Source organism: Salvelinus sp. IW2-2015, linkage group LG36 (genome assembly GCF_002910315.2).
Source record: "Salvelinus sp. IW2-2015 linkage group LG36, ASM291031v2, whole genome shotgun sequence".
Taxonomy (NCBI): domain Eukaryota; kingdom Metazoa; phylum Chordata; class Actinopteri; order Salmoniformes; family Salmonidae; genus Salvelinus; species Salvelinus sp. IW2-2015.
Window position 1 is genome coordinate 10075306 of NC_036875.1, and position 23494 is coordinate 10098799.

Consider the following 23494-nt stretch of genomic DNA (forward strand, 5'->3'; position numbering starts at 1 on the left):
CTAACCAACCCCAGACACGGGGAAAAGGAACACAGTCCAGAAAACACGTAGCCAACAATCAACACCACTACTTACAACAAACAATCCCGCACAAAGAAACGTGCGGGCCGGCTGACTAATAAGCCCAACTAATTAACCCTAATACACCACAGGTGCACCCAATAACCACATAGGGAGGGGGAGAAAAAGATCAGTGGCAGCTAATAGGCCGGTGACGACGACCGCGAACGCCACCCGCACGGGAAGGAGAGCCTGCCTCGGTCGAAGTCGTGACAGTACCCCCCTCTGACGCGCGGCTCCCGCAGCGCGCCGACACCGGCCTCGAGGTCGACCCGGAGGACGAGGTGCAGGGCGATCCGGATGGAGGCGATGGAAATCCCTCAGCATCGACGGATCCAAAATGTCCCCCACCGGTACCCAGCACCTCTCCTCCGGACCGTACCCCTCCCAGTCCCGAGGTACTGAAGGCCCCTCACCCGCGGGTCTCGAGTCCAGAATGGCCCGTATCGTGTAGCCGGGGACCCCCCGATGTCCAGAGGGGGAGGAGGGACCTCCGGCACCTCACCTTGCTGTAGGGGACCAGCTACCACCGGCCTGAGGAGAGACACATGAAACGAGGGGTTAATACGATAATAGGAAGGAGTTGTAATCGATAACACACCTCGTTTATTCTCCTCAGGACTTTGAAGGGCCCTACACACTGCGGACCCAGCTTCCGGCAGGCCAAGCGGAGGGGCAGGTTTCGGGTCGAGAGCCAGACCCTGTCCCCCGGTACAACACGGGGCCTCACTGCGTGGCGGTCAGCGCTCCTCTTCTGCCGTCCACTGGCTTGTTGGAGAGATTCCTGGACGGCCCTCCAGTCTCCTTGAACGCTGCACCCATTCCTCCACCGCAGGAGCCTCGGTCTGGCTCGGATGCCATGGTGCCAGGACCGGCTGGTACCCCAATACACACTGAAAGGGGGACACGTTAGTAGAGGAGTGGCTAGTGAGTTCTGGGCCATTTCAGCCCAGGGAATGTATCTCTTCCACTCCCCTGGCCGGTCCTGGCAATACGACCGCAGAAACCTACCACCTCCTGGTTCACTCTCTCCACCTGCCCATTACTCTCAGGGTGATACCCGGAGGTCAGGCTGACCGAGACCCCCAAACGCTCCATGAACGCCCTCCATACTCGGGACGTGAATTGGGGGCCCCGATCAGAAACGATGTCCTCCGGCACCCCGTAGTGCCGGAAGACGTGGGTAAATAATGCCTCCGCAGTCTGTAGGGCTGTAGGAATACCGGGCAACGGGAGGAGACGACAGGACTTCGAGAACGATCCACAATCACCAGTACCGTAGTGTTTCCCTGAGACGGTGGAAGATCGGTCAGAAAATCTACGGACAGGTGCGACCAAGGCCGTTGTGGAACGGGGAGGGGTTGTAACTTCCCTCTAGGAAGGTGCCTAGGAGCCTTACTCTGGGCGCATACCGAACAGGAGGAAACATAAACCCTAACGTCTCTCGACAAGGTAGGTCACCAATACCTCCCCCGAAGACTCTCCACCGTCCTCTTCACCCCAGGGTGACCCGAGGAGGGTAGAACGTGAGCCCACCGAATCAATTTGTCCCGAACACCAAGCGGCACGTACTTCCGCCCCACCAGACACTGAGGAGGAGCGGGTTCCGCCCGTAACGCCCGCTCGATGTCCGAGTCCAATTCCCACACCACTGGTGCTATCAACCTTGAGCGGGAAGGATGGGAGTGGGTTCGGTGGGCCGATCGTCCGAATCGTAAAAACGGGACAGTGCATCCGCCTTTACGTTCTGAGAGCCCGGTCATATGTTAACGTAAACTGAAATCGGGTAAAGAACATGGCCCACCTTGCTTGACGTGGGTTCAGTCTCCTAGCTGCCCGAATATACTCAGATTCTGGTGGTCGGGCCAGATGAGAAAAGGTGCTTAGCCCCCTCAAGCCAGTGTCTCCACACTTCAGGCACTGACCACTGCTAACAACTCCCGGTCCCCACATCATAGTTACGCTCCGCTAACTGAGCTTCTTCGAGAAGAAAGCACAGGGGTGGAGTTTTGGTGGCGTACCAGAGCGCTGTGATAGCACGGCACCTACCCAGCCTCGGACGCGTCCACCTCCACTATGAATGCTAGAGAGGGTCCGGATGAGCCAACACGGGCGCATCCGTGAACAGCGCCTTCAACCTGTTGAAAGTCCGTCCGCTTTTGCTGACCACTGCAGCCGCACCGGACCCCCCTTCAGCAGTGAGGTAATGGGAGCTGCTACCTGACCAAAACCCGGATAAACCTCCGGCAGTAGTTGGCAAAACCAAAAACCGCTGCACCTCTTTTACCGTGGTCGGAGTCAGCAATTACGCACGGCCTTAATGCGGTCACTCCCTACACCACGCCGAGGTAGAAATGCGATAACCCAGAAAAGAGACGGCTCGTTTAGAGAACACACACTTCTCAGCCTTGACATATAGGTCATGCTCCAGCAGTCTACCAAGCACCTTGCGCACCAGAGACACATGTGCGGCGTGAGTGGCTGAATAGATCAGAATGTCATCGATATAAACAACCACTCCCTGCCCGTGCAGGTCCCTGAGAATATCGTCTACAAAGGATTGAAAAACGGCTGGAGCATTCTTTAACCCATATGGCATGACGCAGTACTCATAATGGCCCGATGTGGTACTAAATGCGGTTTTCCACTCGTCTCCTTTCCGAATACGCACCAGACTATACGCGCTCCTGAGATCCAATTTTGTGAAGAACTGCGCTCCGTGAAATGATTCCATTGCCGTAGCAATGAGAGGTAGTGGGTAACTAAACCCTACGGTGATGGCATTTAGACCTCTATAATCAATACTCGGACGCAAACCTCCCTCCTTTTTCTTCACAAAAAAGAAACTCGAGGAGGCGGGTGAGATGGAGGACCGAATGTACCCCTGTCCCAGAGACTCAGTGACATATGTCTCCATAGCCACCGTCTCCTCTTGGGACAATGGTTACACGTGACTCTTGGGAAGCGCAGCGTCTACCTGGAGATCTATCGCACAATCCCTTCCGGTCGATGAGGTGGTAATTTAGTCGCTTCTTTTTACTGAAAGCGATTGCCAAATCGGCATACTCGGGGGGAATGTACACCGGGGAACCCTGGTCTGGACTTTCCACCGACGTGGCACCGATGGAAACTCCCAAACACCTTCCAGAACACTCCTTTGACCACCCCTGGAGACCCCCTGTCTCCACGAAATTTAGATTGTGCCGGGCCAGCCAGGGAACCCTAGCACCACTGGAAACGCAGGCGAATCAATAATATAAAAGCTGATACGCTCCTTATGATTCCCCTGCGTCACCATGTCCAGGGGAACAGTGGTCTCCCTGACCACCCCTGACCCTAATGGCCGGCTATCTAGGGAGTGCACGGGAAAGGGAGAATCTATCGGCACAAGCGGAACCCTTAACCTAAGAGCGAGTCCGCGATCCATAAAGTTCCCAGCTGCGCCTGAATCGACTAGCGCCCTATGCTGGGAAGAGGGGAAACATTTCAGAAAAAAAAATCAAGGATAGTACACCCAGTGTGTTAACAGGGTGGACTAGATGGTCCGTGTTCATTAAAGAACATTTTGTATTTGGTACCTGCTGTTTCCTGCGTGTTGATTCCACACTCCGACACCCAGGCCTTACAGGAGTTGATAGTCTTGAAGTCATAAACAGCGCAATGCTTGAAGCATAGCGAAGAGCTGCTGGCAAATGCAGGAAAGTGTTGTTTGAATGAATGCTTAAGAGCCTGCTGCTGCCTACCACCGCTCAGTCCAGACTGCTCTATCAAATCATAGACTTAATTATAATATAATAAAACACACAGAAATATGAGCCTTAGGTCATTAATATGGTCAAATCCGGAAACTATCATTTCGAAAACAAAAAGTTTATTCTTTCAGTGAAATACGGAACCGTTCCGTATTTTATCTAACGGGTGGCATCCCTAAGTCTAAATATTGCTGTTACATTGCACAACCTTCAATGTTATGTCATAATTATGTACAATTCTGGCAAATTAATAACGGTCTTTGTTAGGAAGAAATGGTCTTCACACAGTTCGCAATGAGCCAGGTGGCCCAAACTGCTGCATATACCCTGACTCTGCTTGCACAGAACGCAAGAGAAGTGACACAATTTCCCTAGTTAAAATGAAATTCATGTTAGCAGGCAATATTAACTAAATATGCAGGTTTAAAAATATATACTTGTGCATTGATTTTAAGAAAGGCATTGATGTTTATGGTTAGGTACACATTGGTGCAACGACAGTGCTTTTTTGCGAATGTGCTTGTTAAATCACCCGTTTGGCGAAGTAGGCTGTGATTCAATGATAAATTAACAGGCACCACATCGATTATATGCAACGCAGGACAAGCTAGATAAACTAGTAATATCATCAACCATGTGTAGTTAACTAGTGATTATGTTAAGATTGACTGTTTTTCATAAGATAAGTTTAATGCTAGCTAGCACCTTACCTTGGTTCCTTGCTGCACTTGCATAACAGGTAGTCAGCCTGCCACGCAGTCTCCTCGTGGAGTGCAATGTAATTGCCCATAATCGGTGTCCAAAAATGACGATTACCGATTGTTATGAAAACTTGAAATCGGCCCTAATTAATCGGCCATTCCGATTAATCGGTCGACCTCTAGTTTATTGTGTGTAGATGGGTGAGAAAAATAATATATTTAATCCATTTTGAATTCAGGCTGTAACACAACAAAATGTGGAATAAGTCAAGAGGTATGAATACTTTCTGAAGGCACTGTAAAACACAGCGTCCAGGAAAATGTGTTTTTTAACCTTAGCCATTAGACTCCCCCCTGTTCCATTAGCTTTCACTAACCATCTATCACAGTGCTGCTTGGTGCTGTCAGACAGAGAGCTGCTTGAATCAGGTAGAACGTCGTCTCAGAGAGAGGCAGCAGCAGCAGCTAGGAGAACAATGCACTCCCCTTCCACCTGCCTTTCATCTCCTGCCTTTATCCCATTACATTGGTTAAAAGGTCTCCGGTTACTATTCGCTGCATGCTTATTGATTTCTGGAGACACCGCTAAGGGATACTCTTCTGTCTGCTCTGAAAATAGCAGGATTGAGTTATGGCCTGAAAGAACAGCCTGAAGGAACAGCCTCGTCTTGCTACCAACAAGAACTGATTATACCCTGTCCTTCTTGAGTCCTTAACCGTTGCCTCAACATTTTTATACAGAAGTTTAATTGGGATTGTCTTTCGGGATATTTTGGGATTGTGTGGTGGATCAGCTCAGGTCAGACACAAAACTATGAGAGAAAGATGGGAATCGTCAGAAAAACACAGGGACCTATTCCAACCTCTTTAGATTGTCCAACAACTATCTGGCTTGCATTACCTCTGACCTACTGACTGAGTAGCCTGGTGGTCCAGTCTGTGCGTTAGCCAATTTCTGTTTGTGTCCATTCATGGTAACGCCAAACAGACTGGCCCCTGCAATCTCAGCGTAACATGCGTTCTCATTTCAAGCGGGGTTGCTGATTGGCTGTTGAACACAACGCTCTTCGTGTAACTTTCTTAAGAATTGATTTTGGGAGAGCGTGGCGGAACTGTTGCCAGTATTTAGGCTGCTATTCAATGAAAAGCAACGTTGATATAGTGTTGATTGGAGTGAGTTGATATGCTGAGAACATTTCAGTCAGGGGAAGGATTAAGCTGAACACAACACAAGGTAAAAGAGCACGAACCCTTGACTCTGAATCTCTAAGCTGAGCTCTAATCCCAAATCTTAAAATGGCAACAGCCAGCGGCTGCTCTCTGGCAAACCATCAACAGTGCAAGAGATGGTCAGGATATCTTATGTACATGATGTTATCAGTATGAATCTAACTGCCTTTCACTGTGCACACAATAAAGACCTGCATCGGGTCGAATACCCACGATTCCCTGTGGGTGACACGAAAAAAACAAACAGCTGGCGGGTGGAATGAAAACATTATTTCATTATTTCGAGGGTTGGCTCACGGTTCAGAACAATTATATTGCGGATCGGAAACGTTTTAAACCAAGATAAAACATAAAACAGACATACTAGGCTAGGCTATAGGCCTAGGATTCCAGCCACCCATGCACGCAGTGGAACAGTGAACTGTCGATTATTTGCGTGTTGCTGAAACATTCCTAATTTGTTTATGTGCAGAGCTAATATTCCCTCCCCCCACGCGTGACTACATTGCCAAGTTTAATTTCCCTGGTTAGCCTAGTTCATGCAAAAATGGCTAACATAGCTTAACTGTGGAAATAAAAAGTAAGGTTATAGTGGTGGAATACACCATCGTGGAAACAGGTGCTGCGCGAGTGAAATCCCAGATTTGGAAGTATTTTGGAGTCATTGTGGACAAGGAGGTCAACATCCCGGTTGATGGATACAGACCCTGCAGAAAGTGCAAGCGTGTATTTGTTTGAGGTAATTCAGTTAATTATCAGTTAATTATTATGTTAATTCAGGCTTTAGTTCATTTAGACCATACGCAGGCCATATAAAGTTGGTAAAAGTTTGAGCAGGCAATAGCCTACTAAATAAATGTATGCTATTTCTGAAGCCTATAGCCTATTTGATTCTGGGAATTGTTTGAGTTTCAATTTGATTATCTAAACAATATTGAACATAAAGGTCTTGTTTTGTTAAGTCGGTTATAGGCTTTCATTAGGTAAGAAGGCTAATTAGAAGGCTCTTCTTCAAAGCGATGTGAATTGTCAATGTGCCGCTTTGCATTGTGAAAATAAGAGGATATTCATTAATGCCATAGTTTCCCTTCATCCAAATGTTGAATAGATATGCAGACAAATGAATTCATGCAGAGAAGGGGTATAGCCTAATAGCCTAATAGCCTAGTATAGCCTAATAGCCTAGTATAGCCTAATAGCCTAATAGCCTACTCTGGAGTCATAAAAACAGCTCAATGAATTTATGTTATTTGTCGGGTCACGGATTGGCTCCCAGAACAACTATGTGGTGGGTCGGGCTGCAGAGAAAAATCTGTCTTGACGTTGGGTATCGGGTGGGGCTTGGAATTGATGTGGCCGGCACGGGGTGGATGGCCGGCACGGGGTGGGTGGCCGGCACGGGGTGGATGGCCGGCACGGGGTGGATGTGGCTCCAAAAAAGCGACCCGTGCAGGACTTTAACATACAATACCTGTTTGCTTTCTTCATTCAATGAATTCCCTCTTCTTCCCCATTTAGTCGTTTTTTTATTTTTTATGAAAAGTTAACAAAGAGATGGTGTTGTAGATATCTAAATCGCAGCTGTCGCTCTGTATCTCTCTTTCTGAACACGGGATAGAGGATCTATGCCAGCCGTTCAGGAGATCGAGGGGTTGAATGTGCCGCAAAGTCAACATCGTATTGTGGAGGAGGGGGGAGGCGAAAGAGGGGGGTCTGGGAAAAGAAAATTAGATTTCAAAGTCACCTCGGTGGTCTTTTTCCACAGACGTGAGGTACACAATAACAATGTGGCTGTGGACGAGAGCGGGCCGAGATTGCCCCTTTATCCCCTGCATTAACTATATGAACTACCCACTGTATCGCTTCAGATACTATCAGCTGCTAAAGCTCTCTGGGTTTGCCCTTGTAGTCTTCCAATATCATTTTTCATTTTAAATTCAGATGTAATGCCCCTGTCAGTTCTCCCCCTGCAGTGTTGGCCATCATCTTCTCAAATATCTCTGTCCCTTCCCCCTAACTCACAGCTCTCCCTCTCTCCATCTCTCTCTGTGGTCAAGTGATGTGACCTGTCCCAGTTAGCCATGGTTCTACTTAAAACGTGGCAGTGAAAATAAGCTTTATGACCAGTGCGTCATCTAACCTTTTTGGTATCTACTGAATGCACAGCGAGATGGTCCACTGGTAACTGAGGTCATATTTGTCATCTAGTAATGTGACGTCACCAAACATATCCCGATATGGATGCATTTACAGGAGATTCTCAATATACGTTTCTGAGTATAAATTAGATAAAAATAAATTATGCTTGCAGAGATCCGACAAACAATAACATATTATGAAGACTTCGGAATTACATTGAACAGGCTGTTATTATTACTCTCTCAAGTCAAATAAGTAACTGTTGCTTTGAACTCTACCACAGTCACGGTGGTGGTGACCACTGCCGACAAGTCAAAAACCGATCAATAGTTATAATCATAAGAGGAAGGAAGTGTACTCACGGCTGGCAGAGCTTGACCAGATCATGGTCGGTCGTGGCTGGGGGAAGGCCTCGGATGTACAGATTGGTTTTACTGAGCTGCTCCCAGCCTGCAGTGCTGGAGCTACTGCTGTTGTTGGTGCTGCTGTTGGTGCTGGGGATTGGCGGAGCCATGGGGTGTGAGGAAAGGGCTGCAGGTGGCTGCCAAAGGAAAACACACAGAATGGTGTCAGTCCAAGACAAAACGACATGTCGGTGCGAAGTGCAAACATACTGGTGTTCCCTGCTAAACAAAAGGGAGAAAGAGAGAGAGACAGAGAAATAGACTACTCGGAATGAAACAGACTACATTGCCTTGCCACGTGGATGCGCGGTCACGTGGACATTTAATTGCGCAAATAAATACGTGTTCAATATTGATTGACGTCTAGCAGAGCTAGTGAATGCCAGGGAGTAATCATGAAACAATACACGTTTGCATTTCATTAGTGGGTTAAGAAAACGTGCTTGGATTTTATTCCAACCCTTAACACAGCTTTGTCTACGAATCTTGTCTCCTCCATGAGTTACACAGAGAGATTCTTGATCTGACTCCCGCTGTAACCATAACAGTATTTTAGTGCGCTGGACCAGAAAACCATCGGTCTTCACTACAAGCATATCGTTGTGGCCCAGCTAAATCTTCCATATTGGTGCATGCTACAAATTAACTGTCCTGCTACTTCATAATTTAGCACTATCGAATGGGTGCCCCGTGTGAAGATTAATATTGAACAGAGCAGTGATACATATCTGCTGAGCAATCGCCATCAGAAGTCAGGAAGTCAGCACAAACTGGGTACCGAGGGGCGTGCAGATCTGCTCTGATACTGACGTGACAGTGGAAGGCTGTGCGTGAATTCGAGAGCCCTTCCCACCAATCCCCTGGTGACTGACTGACTTCCCAATTAGACATGTCAACGACTACATTTCCAGCATAGCCTTCTTTACCATCCCACTGCCACCCCTACACTTACACACAGGCTTAATTGCATTAGGTTCCAGTTAGAGAGGCATGGTGGAGAATGTAACTCAACCTCAACACCAGTTCTTTTGAACACTGAGGATCAGCGTGTTTGGAACAATGATATGCCGCCTGATTTCTGCAACTTGCAGAATACAAAAAAATATACCCTTTTCAATCGATTGGAAAGAGATGAGTTCTGTAATGTGCACGGAAAATGTGTCGACCAGTTCTTCCAGCATTGAATTTCAGATATATTTGGTCTCATTCAGGGGCTTCATTCCAGCTAAACCGAGGGTATGGGTAATGTCATTTACTGCATTTCTACACAGTTAAAAAAACTCTAAAATGCAGTTTTGAGAACGGCATTGACTACAGCCATTATCACCATGTTGCTGTAGCATCATTCACATCAGTCAACAGGGGACTTAACATTCTACAAACACATGCCATACAATAATTAGCTGCCATGTCAAGTCAAACAGCAGTTACCTTGCCAAAGCCATCCACTACAGCCATCTTTACCTCTGCAATCTGTTGAGACAAAGTCTTGCTGTTCCCTGCAGCTGCGTCAATGCACTCTCCACAGAAAGGAAGAGGCAAAGCGAGACGTTTAACTAGACAAAATCTGTCGAAAATAAGCCCAATGTGTTTCTATGGGCTTATTTTGGACCTAAACTTGTCGCCTGTCTTCCCGCCTTTGGGACAACGACTCCCATTGTTAGGGCGGAGACATGATCATCTCGTCATTATTATACAGGCTCCCGAGTAGTGCAGTGGTAAGGCACTGCATCTCTGTGCAAGAGGTGTCACTACAGTCCCTGGTTTGAATCCAGACTGAATCACATCCGGCAGTGATTGGGAGTCCCGTAGGGTGGCGAACAATTGGCCCAGCGTCGTCTGGGTTTGGTGGTCATTGTAAATAAGAATTTGTTCTTAACGGACTTGCCTAGTTAAACAAAAATACATATCTCTACTCTCCATAAAGCTAGGCAGCCATACAAACAGCCTTCCTAGGTGTCCGCATGGTCCTAAAGTCAGCTGAATACTACCGCTAAACTTCATTTGCCATTTAATCAGGATTGGAATGATTTTAGTAGTCTATTTTAAATTGGTGGTGTGGAGCTAGGGTATGGTGACTGCCCTACCCAATTGACGCCCCTGATCTCATTCAATCAACATCTGTGAATCATATGGGCCGTGTCAAGAGTACCTCCACATCTCAGAGGAGAGCCCTTGTGTGATTGAGCAATAAGCCAGTATAGCATGCTTCCTGTTTGTAGGGCCACAGATGTTTGGATCTGAAAAGCTCGCCCTCTTTCTAAGACTGTTCTGTGAGTCTGACACTGTTTATCACCCCTCCCCCTCCGAGGAATCACAAGAGAGGAAGCTGATGGAATCCCAAGCAAAACGTGGTGACAGAATTGAGCAATCGTCAACCTGGACTCGTCCCAAGCAAGAGATCTTCTTCTTCTCCGGTCCACATGCCTTTACTACGGAAACCAACTTGACCTGCTGTTGGATTCATTCATTATTTTCCTTCCTGTCACAAACAGCTCTTTGCCAGGGAATTTTTATGTATGCTGTGAACGTAACTCCTCAAATGAAATGACCTTTTCACAAAGGCTTCTGCAATGACTCTACAGTTATCTCTGAGGACCGTCCTCAAGAAATGTACTCTAACGGGACTGTTGGCGTTTGAAGAATCCCTTGACATTTCCCCTGTATTTTCCCTCTATATGGTGGGAGGACAGATTAAGACATTAAATCACCATGCAGTGCATGCTTGAGGTCATACTATGTTGGCTAGGGGTTTTGAGGAAAGATACAATCTATCTTAATAAACCATTCTCATGTTATCTAACATCATATCTGACAGACGGGCTAGACACTGTTTCCAACATCGAGACAGAGAATGCAACTAATATAAATGCAACTTTCTTATCCCAATCTGCCCAAATAACCCTGGCCTTTGATACTGTAAAACAACAACAACAAAAAACATAATATAAACGCAATATGTAAAGTGTTGGTCCCATGTTTCATGATCCCAGAAATGTTCCATACGCACAAAAAGCGTATTTCTCTAAAATGTTGTGCACAAATTTGTTTACATCCCTGTTTGTGAGCGTTTCTCCTTTGCCAAGAGAATCCATCCACCTGACAGGTGTGACATATCAAGAAGCTGATTAAACAGCATGATCATTACACAGGTGCACCTTGTGCTGGGCACAATAAAAGGCCACTCTAAAATGTGCATTTTTGTCACACAACACAATGCCACAGATGTCTCAAGTTTTGAGTGAGCATGCAATTGGCATGCTAAATGCAGGAATGATTGTCCACCAGAGATGTTGCCAGATAATTTAATGTTAATTTCTCTACCATAAGCTGCCTCCAACATCGTTTTAGAGAATTTGGCAGTACGTCCAACCGGCCTCACAACCACAGATCATGTGTATTTTATTTTATTTATTTATTTCACCTTTATTTAACCAGGTAGGCAAGTTGAGAACACGTTCTCATTTACAATTGCGACCTGGCCAAGATAAAGCAAAGCAGTTCGACACATACAACAACACAGAGTTACACATGTAACTGTGTATGGTGTTGTGTGGGTGAGCGTTTTTCTGATGTCAATGTGAACATAGTGCCAGTGTAACCACGCCAACCCAGGACCTCCACATCCGGCTTCTTCACCTTTCGGGATTGTCTGAGACCAGCCATCCGGACAGCTGATGAAACTGAGGAGTATTTCTGTCTGTAATAAAGCCCTTTTGTGGGGAAAAACGAATTCTTATAAGCTGGACCTGGCTCCCCAGTGGGTGTACCTGGTTCCTAAGTGGGTGGGCCTATGCACTCCCAGGCCAACCGCTGGCTGCGTCCCTGCCCAGTCAGGTGAAATCCATAGATTACGGTCTAATTCATATATTTAAAATTACAGATTTTCTTTTATGAACTGAAACTCAGTAAAATCCTTGAAATTGTTGAAATTGTTGCATGTTGCGTTTATATTTTTGTTCAGTATATATGCATAAACTCAGCAAAAAAAGAAACGGCCCTTTTTCAGGACCCTGTCTTTCAAAGATCATTTGTAAAAATCCAATAACTTCACAGATCTTCATTGTAAAGGGTTTAAACAATGTTTTCCATGCTTGTTCAATGAACATGCACCTGTGGAACGGTTGCAGACACTAACAGCTTACAGAAGGTAGGCAAATAAGGTCACAGTTATGAAAACTTAGGACACTAAAGAGGCCTTTCTACTGACTCTGAAAAACACCAAAAGAAAGATGCCCAGGGTCCCTGCTCATCTGCGTGAACATGCCTTAGGCATGCTGCAAGGAGGAATGAGGACTGCAGATGTGGCCAGGGCAATAAATTGCAAAGTCCGTACTGTGAGACGCCTAAGACAGAGCTACAGGGAGACAGGACGGACAGCTGATCGTCCTCGCAGTGGCAGACCACGTGTAACAACACCTGCACAGGATTGGTACATCTGAACATCACACCCGCGGGACAGGTACAGGATGGCAACAACAACTGCCCGAGTTACACCAGGAACGCACAATCCCGCCATCAGTGCTCAGACTGTCTGCAATAGGCTGAGAGGCAGGACTGGGGGCTTGTAGGCCCGTTGTAAGGCAGGTCCTCACCAGACATCACCGGCAACAACGTCGCCTACTGGCACAAACCCACCGTTGCTGGACCAGACAGGACTGGCAAAAGGTGCTCTTCACTGACGAGTCATGGTTTTGTCTCACCAGGGGTGATGGTCGGATTTGCGTTTATCGTCGAAGGAATGAGCGTTACACCGAGGCCTGTACTCTGGAGCGGGATCGATTTGGAGGTGGAGGGTCCATCATGGTCTGGGGCGGTGTGTCACAGCATCATCGGACTGAGCTTGTTGTCATGTGCCTGCAATGACAAATCTCAACGCTGTGCGTTACAGGGAAGACATCCTCCTCCCTCATGTGGTACTCTCCTGCAGGCTCATCCTGACATGACCCTCCAGCATGACAATGCCACCAGCCATACTGCTCATTCTGTGCGTGATATCCTGCAAGACAGGAATGTCAGTGTTCTGCCATGGGAAGTGAAGAGCCCGGATCTCAATCCCACTGAGCACGTCTGGGACCTGTTGGATCGGAGGGTGAGAGCTAGGGCTATTCCCCCCAGAAATGTCTGGGAAGTTGCAGGTGCCTTGGTGGAAGAGTGGGGTAACATCTCACAGCAAGAACTGGCAAATCTGGTGCAGTCCATGAGGAGGAGATGCACTGCAGTACTTAATGCAGCTGGTGGCCACACCAGATACTGACTGTTAACTTTTGATTTTGACCCCCCTTTGTTCAGGGACACATTATTAAATTTCTGTTAGTCACATGTCTGTGGAACTTGTTCAGTTTATGTCTCAGTTGTTGAATCTTGTTAGTTTCATACAAATATTTACACATGTTAAGTTTGCTGAAAATAAACGCAGTTGACAGCGAGAGGACGTTTCTTTTTTTGTTGAGTTTATATGCATATTTGCAATTACTAGGGAAATATATAAGACGTACAATACCAGTAAAAAGTTTGGACACACCTACTCATTCAAGGGTTTTTCTTGATTTTTACTATTTTCTACATTGTAGAATAATAGTGAAGACATTAAACTATGAAATAACACATATGGAATCATGTAGTAACCAATACAGTGTTAAAGAAATCAAAATATATTTGAGATTATTCAAAGTAGCCACCCTTTGCCTTGATGATAGCTTTGCACACACTTGGCATTCTCTCAACAAGCTTCACCTGGAATGCTTTTCTAACAGTCTTGAAGGAGTTCCGACATATTCACTTGTTGGCTGCTTTTCCTTTACTCTGCGGTCCAACTCAACCCAAACCATCTCAATTAGGTTGAGCTTGGGTGATTGTGGAGGCCAGGTCATCTGATGCAGCATTCCATCACTCTCCTTCTTGGTCAAATAGCCCTTACACATCCTGGAGGTGTGTTGAGTCATTGTTCTGTTGAAAAATAAATGATAGTCCCACTAAGCACAAACCAGATGGGATGGCTTATTGCTGCAGAATGCTGTGGTAGCCATGCTGGTTAAGTGTGCCTTGAATTCTAAATAAATCACTGACAGTGTCACCAGCAATGGACCCCCAACCCATCACACCTCCTCCTCAATGCTTCACGGTGGGAACCACACATGCGGAGATCATCGGTTCATCTACTCTGCGTTTCACAAAGACACTTGGTTGGAACAAAAAATATCAAATTTGGACTCATCAGACCAAAGGACAGATTTCAACCGGTCTAATGTCCATTGCTCGTGTTTCTTGGCCCAAGCAAGTCACTTCTTCTTATTGATTTCCTTTAGTAGTGGTTTCTTTGCAGCAATTGACCATGAAGGCCTGATTCACATAGTCTCTTCTGAACAGTTGATGTTGCGATGTGTCTGTTACTTGAACTCTGTGAAGCATTTATTTGGGCTGCAATTTCTGAGGCTGGTAACTCTAATGAACTTATCCTCAGCAGCAAAGGTAACTCTGGGTCTTCCATTCTTGTGGCGGTCCTCATGAGAGCCAGTTTCATCATAGCGCTTGATGGTTGCTGCGACTGCACAATTTTACGGATTGACTGACCTTAATGTCTTAAAGTAATGATGGACTGTTGTTTCTCTTTGCTTAATTGAGCTGTTCTTGCCATAATATGGACTTGGGCTTTTACCAAATAGGGCTAACTTCTGCATACCACCCCTACATTGTCACAACACACCTGATTGGCTCAAACACAAATTATACCACAAATTAACTTTTAACAAGGCACACCTGTTAATTGCAATGCATTCCAGGTGACTACCTTGTGAAGCTGGTTGAGAGAATGCCAAGAGTGTGCAAAGCTGTCATCAAGGCAAAGGGTGGCTACTTTGAAGAATCTCAAATATAAAATATATTTTGATTTGTTTAACACTTTTTTGGTTACTACATGATTCCATAGGTGTTATTTTATAGTTGTGATGTCTTCACTATTATTCTAGAAAATAGTAAAAAAATTAAGAAAAACCCTGGCATGACTAGGTGTGTCCAAAGTTTTGACTGGTACTGTATAAGTTGGAAATATGGCTCTCTCATGGTGAAACCCAACACTCCAGTATTCCATGTTTATCCTGCACTCTCTGGATGTTTGGGTTTCAGGCATAAATCTCATGTTGGGATCTATAGGGAACAGCAATTTCCATTTGACATCACATTCTTCCATTCACAGCATTTCACTACCCATGAACATCGCAAATTCTAACACTTAGAATATTGTTGCATCCATGTGATTAATCATTCAGCAACACGTCTCATTTAGTGGACAACAATGTTACAATACTAATGCATTAAAAAAAGATTACATTGAAAGTCTGGACACGAAGGTGACTTTGACCAATCTCCTATTGAATTGATAACTCAATAGACAACCATAGCCTTAAAGACATGAGAAAAAGGAGATAAAAGGTCAATGCTGACATCTGTTCTCATAGTTGACACTAACAGTAGAACCTGATTGAGAATCATTCTATGCATTTTTGAAACATGTCCCAAAAATACCATGTATTCAGGTAGCATGCAAGAGGAAGGATCACATGTAATCTCCAGGCTATCTGTCAAAGAGTGTCATGTTGAGACAGGTCACTTCGCTTTACAAAACAGTCAACTCTTTCATGTGTTTTCTGTAAACTGTGAAGGTCCTTCAATCACAGTCACCTTTTGAACCCATAACAGATGCATCTGCTAGAGAGGGCACGTGGTACTGAAAAGCCTTAGCATTGAGAGCATTGGGTATAGGTTGAGAGCCATGTTGATATTTCTCATAATAGTCAATGATGATGTTGTTGGATATTTGTGCTTTATGAACATTTCTCACACATAATTATCATTTTGTCTTCAAGGGTTTGTTTTAACTTTCTATACATGACTTTCATTCTGTTGTAATATTGAAGAGAGAGAGAACATTTAGTGTCTGTTATACTGTAGCTCATGAAATAATCATCTGATATCATCATCATCATCAGGCTCCCAACTAGGAAATGTGCCACCAGCTCAAGCTATTGTGAACAAAGACAATCTTTGAGGAGAATGCCAGCAGTGCCCTTGGTTTTCAGTCCCAGCTAAATCCACACACCCAAGGAGAGAAACTCCCTTTTCCGCAGGACTGAAAGCCAGTTTGTTTTCATACATCTGCCTGCCTATTGAGCACCAGGAGTCTGAGGGAGTGTGATGGGGAGAGCCCAGTGTCTTATCAGCATGCTCCAGACCAGCAGAGCCCGTCATATCCGAGCTGGAAATACACTAGGCTTCCAGTAACACAGGCCTCGCCCTCACAGAACTATCCAAGCCCTCAGCTAAAACTAGCCTCTTATTATGACAGCAGACTTGAATAATCCTGAATATGAATAAGTCTTCAACACCATCAACAGTTTCATGTCAAAAATGTTAATCCATATCTAAATTGGGAAAATTGGACGCATGATTGAATTACATTCCGCCGCTTTGCATACATTTTACATGTGAAACAGCAATCTACAAAGGCACATCATATTTTCAAAGCTCTCATTCAATTATCACAAGGTCATTCCAATACATTTCTCCATGGCCTCAATGTTATCTGGGTAGTTTATTACATTGTTATCGTTTGAAAAATATGGGATATAGGGTGGTTTATATAGAATCCTTACAGCCTAGCGTTTCAGAGTGTTGGGCCAGTAACCAAAAGGTTGCTGGTTCAAATCCCGAGCGACTAGGTGAAAAATCTGCCGATGTGCTCTTGAGCAAGGCACTTAACCCTAATTGCTCCTGTAAGTCGCTCCTAAATGGCTAAAATGTAAATATAAAGTGGCCGACTATCAACATTGGTAAGGCACTTCTACTGAACTAGTTCAACATTGGAACACACAGTAGTGAGGACAAGCTCTTGAATCTCCAAAGTTTAAAGGTAAAGGGGATTTCAGAAAGTCTCTTGAGAATGCCTTCACTTCTCTACCACAACATATCAAATTAAATGAATTTGATAACATAAACTATACATATAAACCATAAACTAAATTAATTGTTGATTAAAAACCAGGTCAAAGAAAAGGTTGATGAGTAGCTAGATTGAATGCACTATTAAAGGGCTAAATACACTGACATCAGGACCAACTATGGATATTCTAACAAAATCATTGAATTAAAAACAGTAGCAATAGCCTACTAGTTTACTGAAAGAATACAACGAGAACACAGCACTTTCAGAGTAACCCACTAATACTATACGAGTAGAAATATGTTTTAAAATGCCTAGTGAAATTCTGTTGACTAATTAAAACTTAACTTTCTGTTCCTCAATTCTCTCTGGGAATAGGCTATTTGTCCCCATAGGCTGATCAAAAAATACATGTTTTGCGACTTCAATGAGTCAGCTTGATGATGAGGATGAATGCCTATTACATACATTTTGTATAATCAAATAGGCTATTTACCTGCTTACGGTACGGAGTCCTCAATGGGTTGCAAGAATTCGCAAAAATCATAATCGGTTTCCAAAGACCCAAGATCGATTGTTTTACTAATTTATTTCGAACTATTTGTATCCAATGGCTGTTTAGGTGAAGTTGTAAATTTGTCTAGCTACATAGATGTGTTTGTAAAAAAATCGTCTCTTTGCTATACTAAAGTAAATACTACTAGGCTTACTATAGGCTACTGTAGGCCTATATAGTATACCTTATTTGACATATAGTATCATATACTACCATAAAATATAGCGATGTCAATGTATGCGCGAAATAGTCCGAACTTCGATTTCCCAACCCCGTTTCTTGAGTTCATTGATTTGCATTGAGTCCCCCGCATAACGCTCTTCGTTAGTTACCACAGCCACAAAGTCATAAACCCCGCCTATTTCTACAATTCCTCTTTTTAAAATGTGATTTTAAAACTAACCTCAACCCAAACCTTAACCACATTACTAACCTTATGCCTAAAATTAAATTAAAACCAAATAGCGCATTTTTTATTTCATGTTTTCTCGTCTTTACGATAGAGCCTTACTTTGTGGCTGTGGTAACTAGTGGAAACCCCGCAGAACAGACCCTGCCTGGTGGAAGAAACCATTCCTCTATCCGGTATAGGGATGATGACTTCACTGGATTACATGAAAACAACACTATATCATATTTTTTTCTGCAATTTTCAAGAATATAATCTACTACAATACAGCCTATGGAAGGTGTATGTACCATTAGCTGGTATAATTGAATAATAGGTCTCTACAAGAGACATTGTTACAATGTTTCTTTCCCCTTTCACTACTCTTCGTCTAGTCTGGAATGCATACCAAACATTCCACAGGGTTAGCTATCGGAGTTCATTGGGACGTCCCTACCCTAAACTCTAACCTTAAATTAACCCTATCCTTATCCTAACCTTAACCATTACCTAACCCTAACCTTAACCCTAGCCTTAACATTTTTCAACTTCAACTTCAATGGGGTAGGGACGTCCCAAGGATCCCTCATAGCAAGGACCACACAGTGCGGCCATTAGATAGTTAAAGGAGCAGGACGATATTTTGACCGATGCAGGACACATATGTTATTACCATTTTAATTTGAAGGCCACACCATAGTACATTAAACTAAAATGATTGAATTGATATGTAGATAAACAACACTGAAACGAAAAGGCAATTGAGGGTTAAATCCATAGGACATTTATAACACAATAATAATACATATTAACTCCTCGAAATAAATATGAATCAGATTGATGAAAGCAGACAAAAAGAGCAAACACAGATAAAAATACACCTGGGAAAATAAAATTGAAAATATATATAACCAATTGAAAATGTTTTCAATTTTCACAGTTGTAATCCAGTAATCGTTACACAGTCTGGGGATGCAACGGACGTGGAGTAAATGTGCAAAGAGACTGCACGCAACAGGAAAGGACCGAGCCACTCTTCAGCAGAGATCTGAAATTGTAAGTGAAAGGGTGACCCAGGTTTTTATTATAGCAAAACATACACTCAGAGGCAGCACTAAGGCTATAAATCAAAACCCATTCACCTGCCAGTCTCAGTCTCTGATTGGAAAACCAACAGTGGTGGTGAAGTCATGTTGACCTTCAGTGGTCGTTGCCTTTGTGGTTACATTTTTTACCTATTTCTTGTTCCGCCATGCTCTTTCTTTTCACCTAGCGTGTTGTCATCCTTTACAGATTACATCCTCCTTCTCCAAGCTGCATTTCCTGTCTTTAACTAAATCTATTGGTCATCATAGCATCAGCAACTCTCAATGTAATTCCATGGGGGGTAGAGTGGTAGTTATTTACCCACTGGGCACAGTGTCAGAGCTCACCCTCATCATGCATTTTCTGTCAGGGGCTTTGAACCAACTGCTAATGAGATTATGCAACATCTGGTCTTTTGACCACCTCAAACAGAGCAATGTCAAAATTGGTCTAAAACCAAATCAGCCAAAAAAAACAAAAAGCCAATCCCAGTAAAATGTTTCCTTTTGGTTTCAGCATGGGCTCACTTTAAACCTGAACAATAGAGGTGATTTACTAAAAGCTCCAATGAATCTCTCCTTCCTGTTTTTTCCTAGTTGCATTTTCTGAGGTTGTCAAATGGTTTCCTAAAATGTTTTCCTAAAAGACACTACAGATAGAGTCATATATATATAGAGCATATTGGGAGGCCATTTCAGCCACCATTAGATGCAAATAGGTCACAGTTAAAGGGAACTGAAAGACCTGAATCAGCACTCAGTGGAGGTCACTGAGTGAAAGGGGACCAGGGTAGGGAGCGTGATAGTCAGTGGAACTATCCCTTTATATAGGAGTCAAAGGTACATATGTAAACCTGTCAAAAGTTTGGACACACCTACTCCTTCAAGGGTTTTTCTTGATTTTTACTATTTTCTACATTGTAGAATAATAGTGAAGACATCAAAACTATGAAATAACACATATGGAATCATGTAGCAAACAAAAAAGTGTTAAACAAATCAAAATATATTTATATTTTAGATTCTTCAAAGTATCCACCCATCCTTCACTCTGCGGTCCAACTCATCCCAAACCATCTCAATTTGGTTGAGGTCGGGTGATATTGGAGGACAGGTCATCTGATGTAGCTCTCCATCTTAGTCAAATTGCTCTTACACAGCCTTGAGGTGTGTTGGGTCATTGTCCTGTTGAAAAACAAATGATAGTCCCACTAAGCGCAAACCAGATGGGATGGTGTATCGCTGCAGAATGCTGTGGTAGCCATGCTGGTTAAGTGTGCCTTGAATTCTAAATAAATCACAGACAATGTCACCAACAAAGCATCCCCACACCATCACACCTCCTCCTCCATGCTTCACAGTGGGAACCACACATACCGAGATAATCTGTTCACCTACTCTGCGTCTCATAAAGACAAGGCGGTTGGAACCAAAAATCTGAAATTTGGAGGAAAAGGACAGATTTCCACCGGTAAGTCTCTTCTTCTTATTGGTGTATTTTAGTAATGGTTTCTTTGCAGCAATTCGACAATGAAGGCCTGATTCACAGTCTCCTCTGAACAATTGATGTTGATATGTGTCTGTTACTTTGTGAAGTATTTATTTGGGCTGCAATCTGAGGTTAGCTCTAATTAACTTATCCTCTGCAGCAGAGGTAACTCTGGGTCTTCCATTCCTGTGGCGGTCCTCATGAGAGCCAGTTTCATCATAGTGCTTGATGGTTTTTGCAACTGCGCTTGAAGAAACTTTAAAAGTTCTTGAAATTTTTCAGATTGACTGACCTTCATGTCTTAAAGTAACGATGGACTGTCGTTTGTCTTTGCTTATTTGAGCTGTTCTTGCCATAATACGGACTTGGTCTTTTACCAAATAGAGCTATCTTCTGCATACCACCCCTACCTTGTCACAACACAACTGACTGGCTCAAACGCATTAAGAAGGAAAGAAATTCCACAAATTAACTTTTAACAAGGCACACCTGTTAATTGAAATGCATTCCAGGTGACTAACTCATGAACCCTGTTGAAAGAATGCCAAGAGTGTGCAAAGCTGTCATCAAGGCAAAGGGTGGCTACTTTGAAGAATCTCAAATATAAAATATATTTTGATTTGTTTAACACTTTTTTGGTTACTACATGATTGCATATGTGTTATTTCATAGTTGTGACAACTAACTACAATGTAGAAAAGAGTAAAAAATAAATGTAAACCCTGGCATGAGTTGGTGTCCAATCTTTTGACTGGTACTGTATGTCTACTGCAGTAGCGGTCGCTGCCGTTTAAGATTAGTGAGGACACATTTTTTTAATGAGCATTGCCTTATTTCTATTACAGCATATTGGATGACTGTCATTCATAATCCATTCACCAAGTTTAACATTGACAGGTTTAGGCTACTACATGATACTAAAATGTTCTCTATATATGAGGTTGAAATTAATCCCAAAGGTGTTCGATGGGATTGAGGTCAGGGCTCTGAGCAGGCCAGTCAAGTTCTTCCACACCGATCTCGACAAACCATTTCTGTATAGACCTCACTTTGTGCCTCGGGGCATTGTCATGCTGAAACAGGAAAGGGCCTTCCCCAAACTGTTGCCACAAAGTTGGAAGCACAGAATCATCTAGAATGTCATTGTATGCTTTAGAGTTAAGATTTTCCTTCACTGGAACTAAGGGGCCCGAACCATGGAAAACAGCTCCAGACCAATCTTTCTCCTCCACCAAACTTTACAGTTGGCACTATGCATTGAGGCAGGTACAGTTGAAGTCGGAAGTTTACATACACTTAGGTTGGAGTCATTAAAACTTGTTTTTCAACCACTCCACAAATTTCTTGTTAACAAACTATAGTTTTGGCAAGTCGGTTACGGCATCTACTTGTACATGACATAAGTAATTTTTCCAACAATTGTTTACAGACAGATTATTTCGCTTAAATTTCACTGTTTCACAATTCCAGTGGGTCAGAAGTTTACATTAAAGACTGCGCCTTTAAACAGCTTGGAAAATTCCAGAAAATTATGTCATGGCTTTAGAAGCTTCTGATAGGCTAATTGACATTGTTTGAGTCAATTGGAGGTGTACCTGTGGGTGTATTTCAAGTCCTACCTTCAAACTCAGTGCCTCTTTGCTTGACATCATGGGAAAATCAAAAGAAATCAGCCAAGACCTCAGAAGAAAATGTGTAGACCTCCACAAGTCTGGTTCATCCTTGGGAGCAATTTCCAAACGCCTGAAGGTACCACGTTCATCTGTACAAACAATAGTACGCAAGTATAAACACCATGGGACCACGCAGCCGTCATACCGCTCAGGAAGGAGACGCGTTCTGTCTCCTAGAGATGAACGCACTTTGGAGCGAAAAGTGCAAATCAATCCCAGAACAACAGCAAAGAACCTTGTGAAGATCCTGGAGGAAACAGGTACAAAAGTATCTATATCCACAGTAAAACTAGTCCTATATCGACATAACCTGAAAGACCGCTCAGCAAGGAAGAAGCCACTGCTCAAAAACCACCATAAAAAAGCCAGACTACGGTTTATAACTGCACATGGGGACAAAGATTGTACTTTTTGGAGAAGTGTCCTCTGGTCTGATGAAACCAAAATTGAACTGTTTGGCCGTAATGACCATTGTTATGTTTGGAGGAAAAAGGGGGAGGCTTGCAAGCCGAAGAACACCATCCCAACCGTGAAGCACGGGGGTGGCAGCATCATGTTGTGGGGTGCTTTGCTACAGGAGGGACTGGTGCACTTCACAAAATTGATGGCATCATGAGACAGGAAAATTATGTGGATATATTGAAGCAACTAATCAAGACATCAGTCAGGAAGTTAAAGCTTGGTTGCAAATGGGTCTTCCAAATGGACAATGACCCCAAGCATACTTCCAAAGTTGTGGTAAAATGGCGTAAGGACAACAAAGTCAAGGTATTGGAGTTGCCATCACAAAGCCCTGACCTCAATCCTATAGAAAATGTGTGGGCAGAACTGAAAAAGTGTGTGCGAGCAAGGAGGCCTACAAACCTGACTCAGTTACACCAGCTCTGTCAGGAGGAATGGGCCAAAATTCACCCAACTTTTTGTGGGAAGCCTGTGGAAGGCTACCCAAAATGTTTGACCCAAGTTAAACAATTTAAAGGCAATGCTACCAAATACTAAGTGAGTGTATGTAGAAATAAAAGCTGAAATAAATCATTCTCTCTACTATCCTTCTGACATTTCACATTCTTAAAATAAAG

General features: G+C 43.8%; 1 protein-coding gene across 7 annotated transcripts in view; it reads right to left on the reverse strand.

Annotated features, from left to right (window-relative positions):
• The window catches only part of LOC111959475 (RNA-binding motif, single-stranded-interacting protein 1), a 74200-nt gene that overhangs the window by 43833 nt on the left and 6873 nt on the right, over window positions 1-23494 (reverse strand). For 4 of the 7 annotated variants that reach the window (XM_023981071.2, XM_070437740.1, XM_023981070.2 and 1 more), the window contains exon 2: window positions 8245-8423. In XM_023981071.2, the coding sequence (XP_023836839.1) occupies window positions 8245-8423 (179 nt within the window). Of the gene's footprint in view, window positions 1-8244; window positions 8424-17720; window positions 18088-23494 lie in introns of those variants that run through there. The other 3 variants (XM_023981074.2, XM_023981073.2, XM_023981072.2) reach the window with 1 other exon arrangement.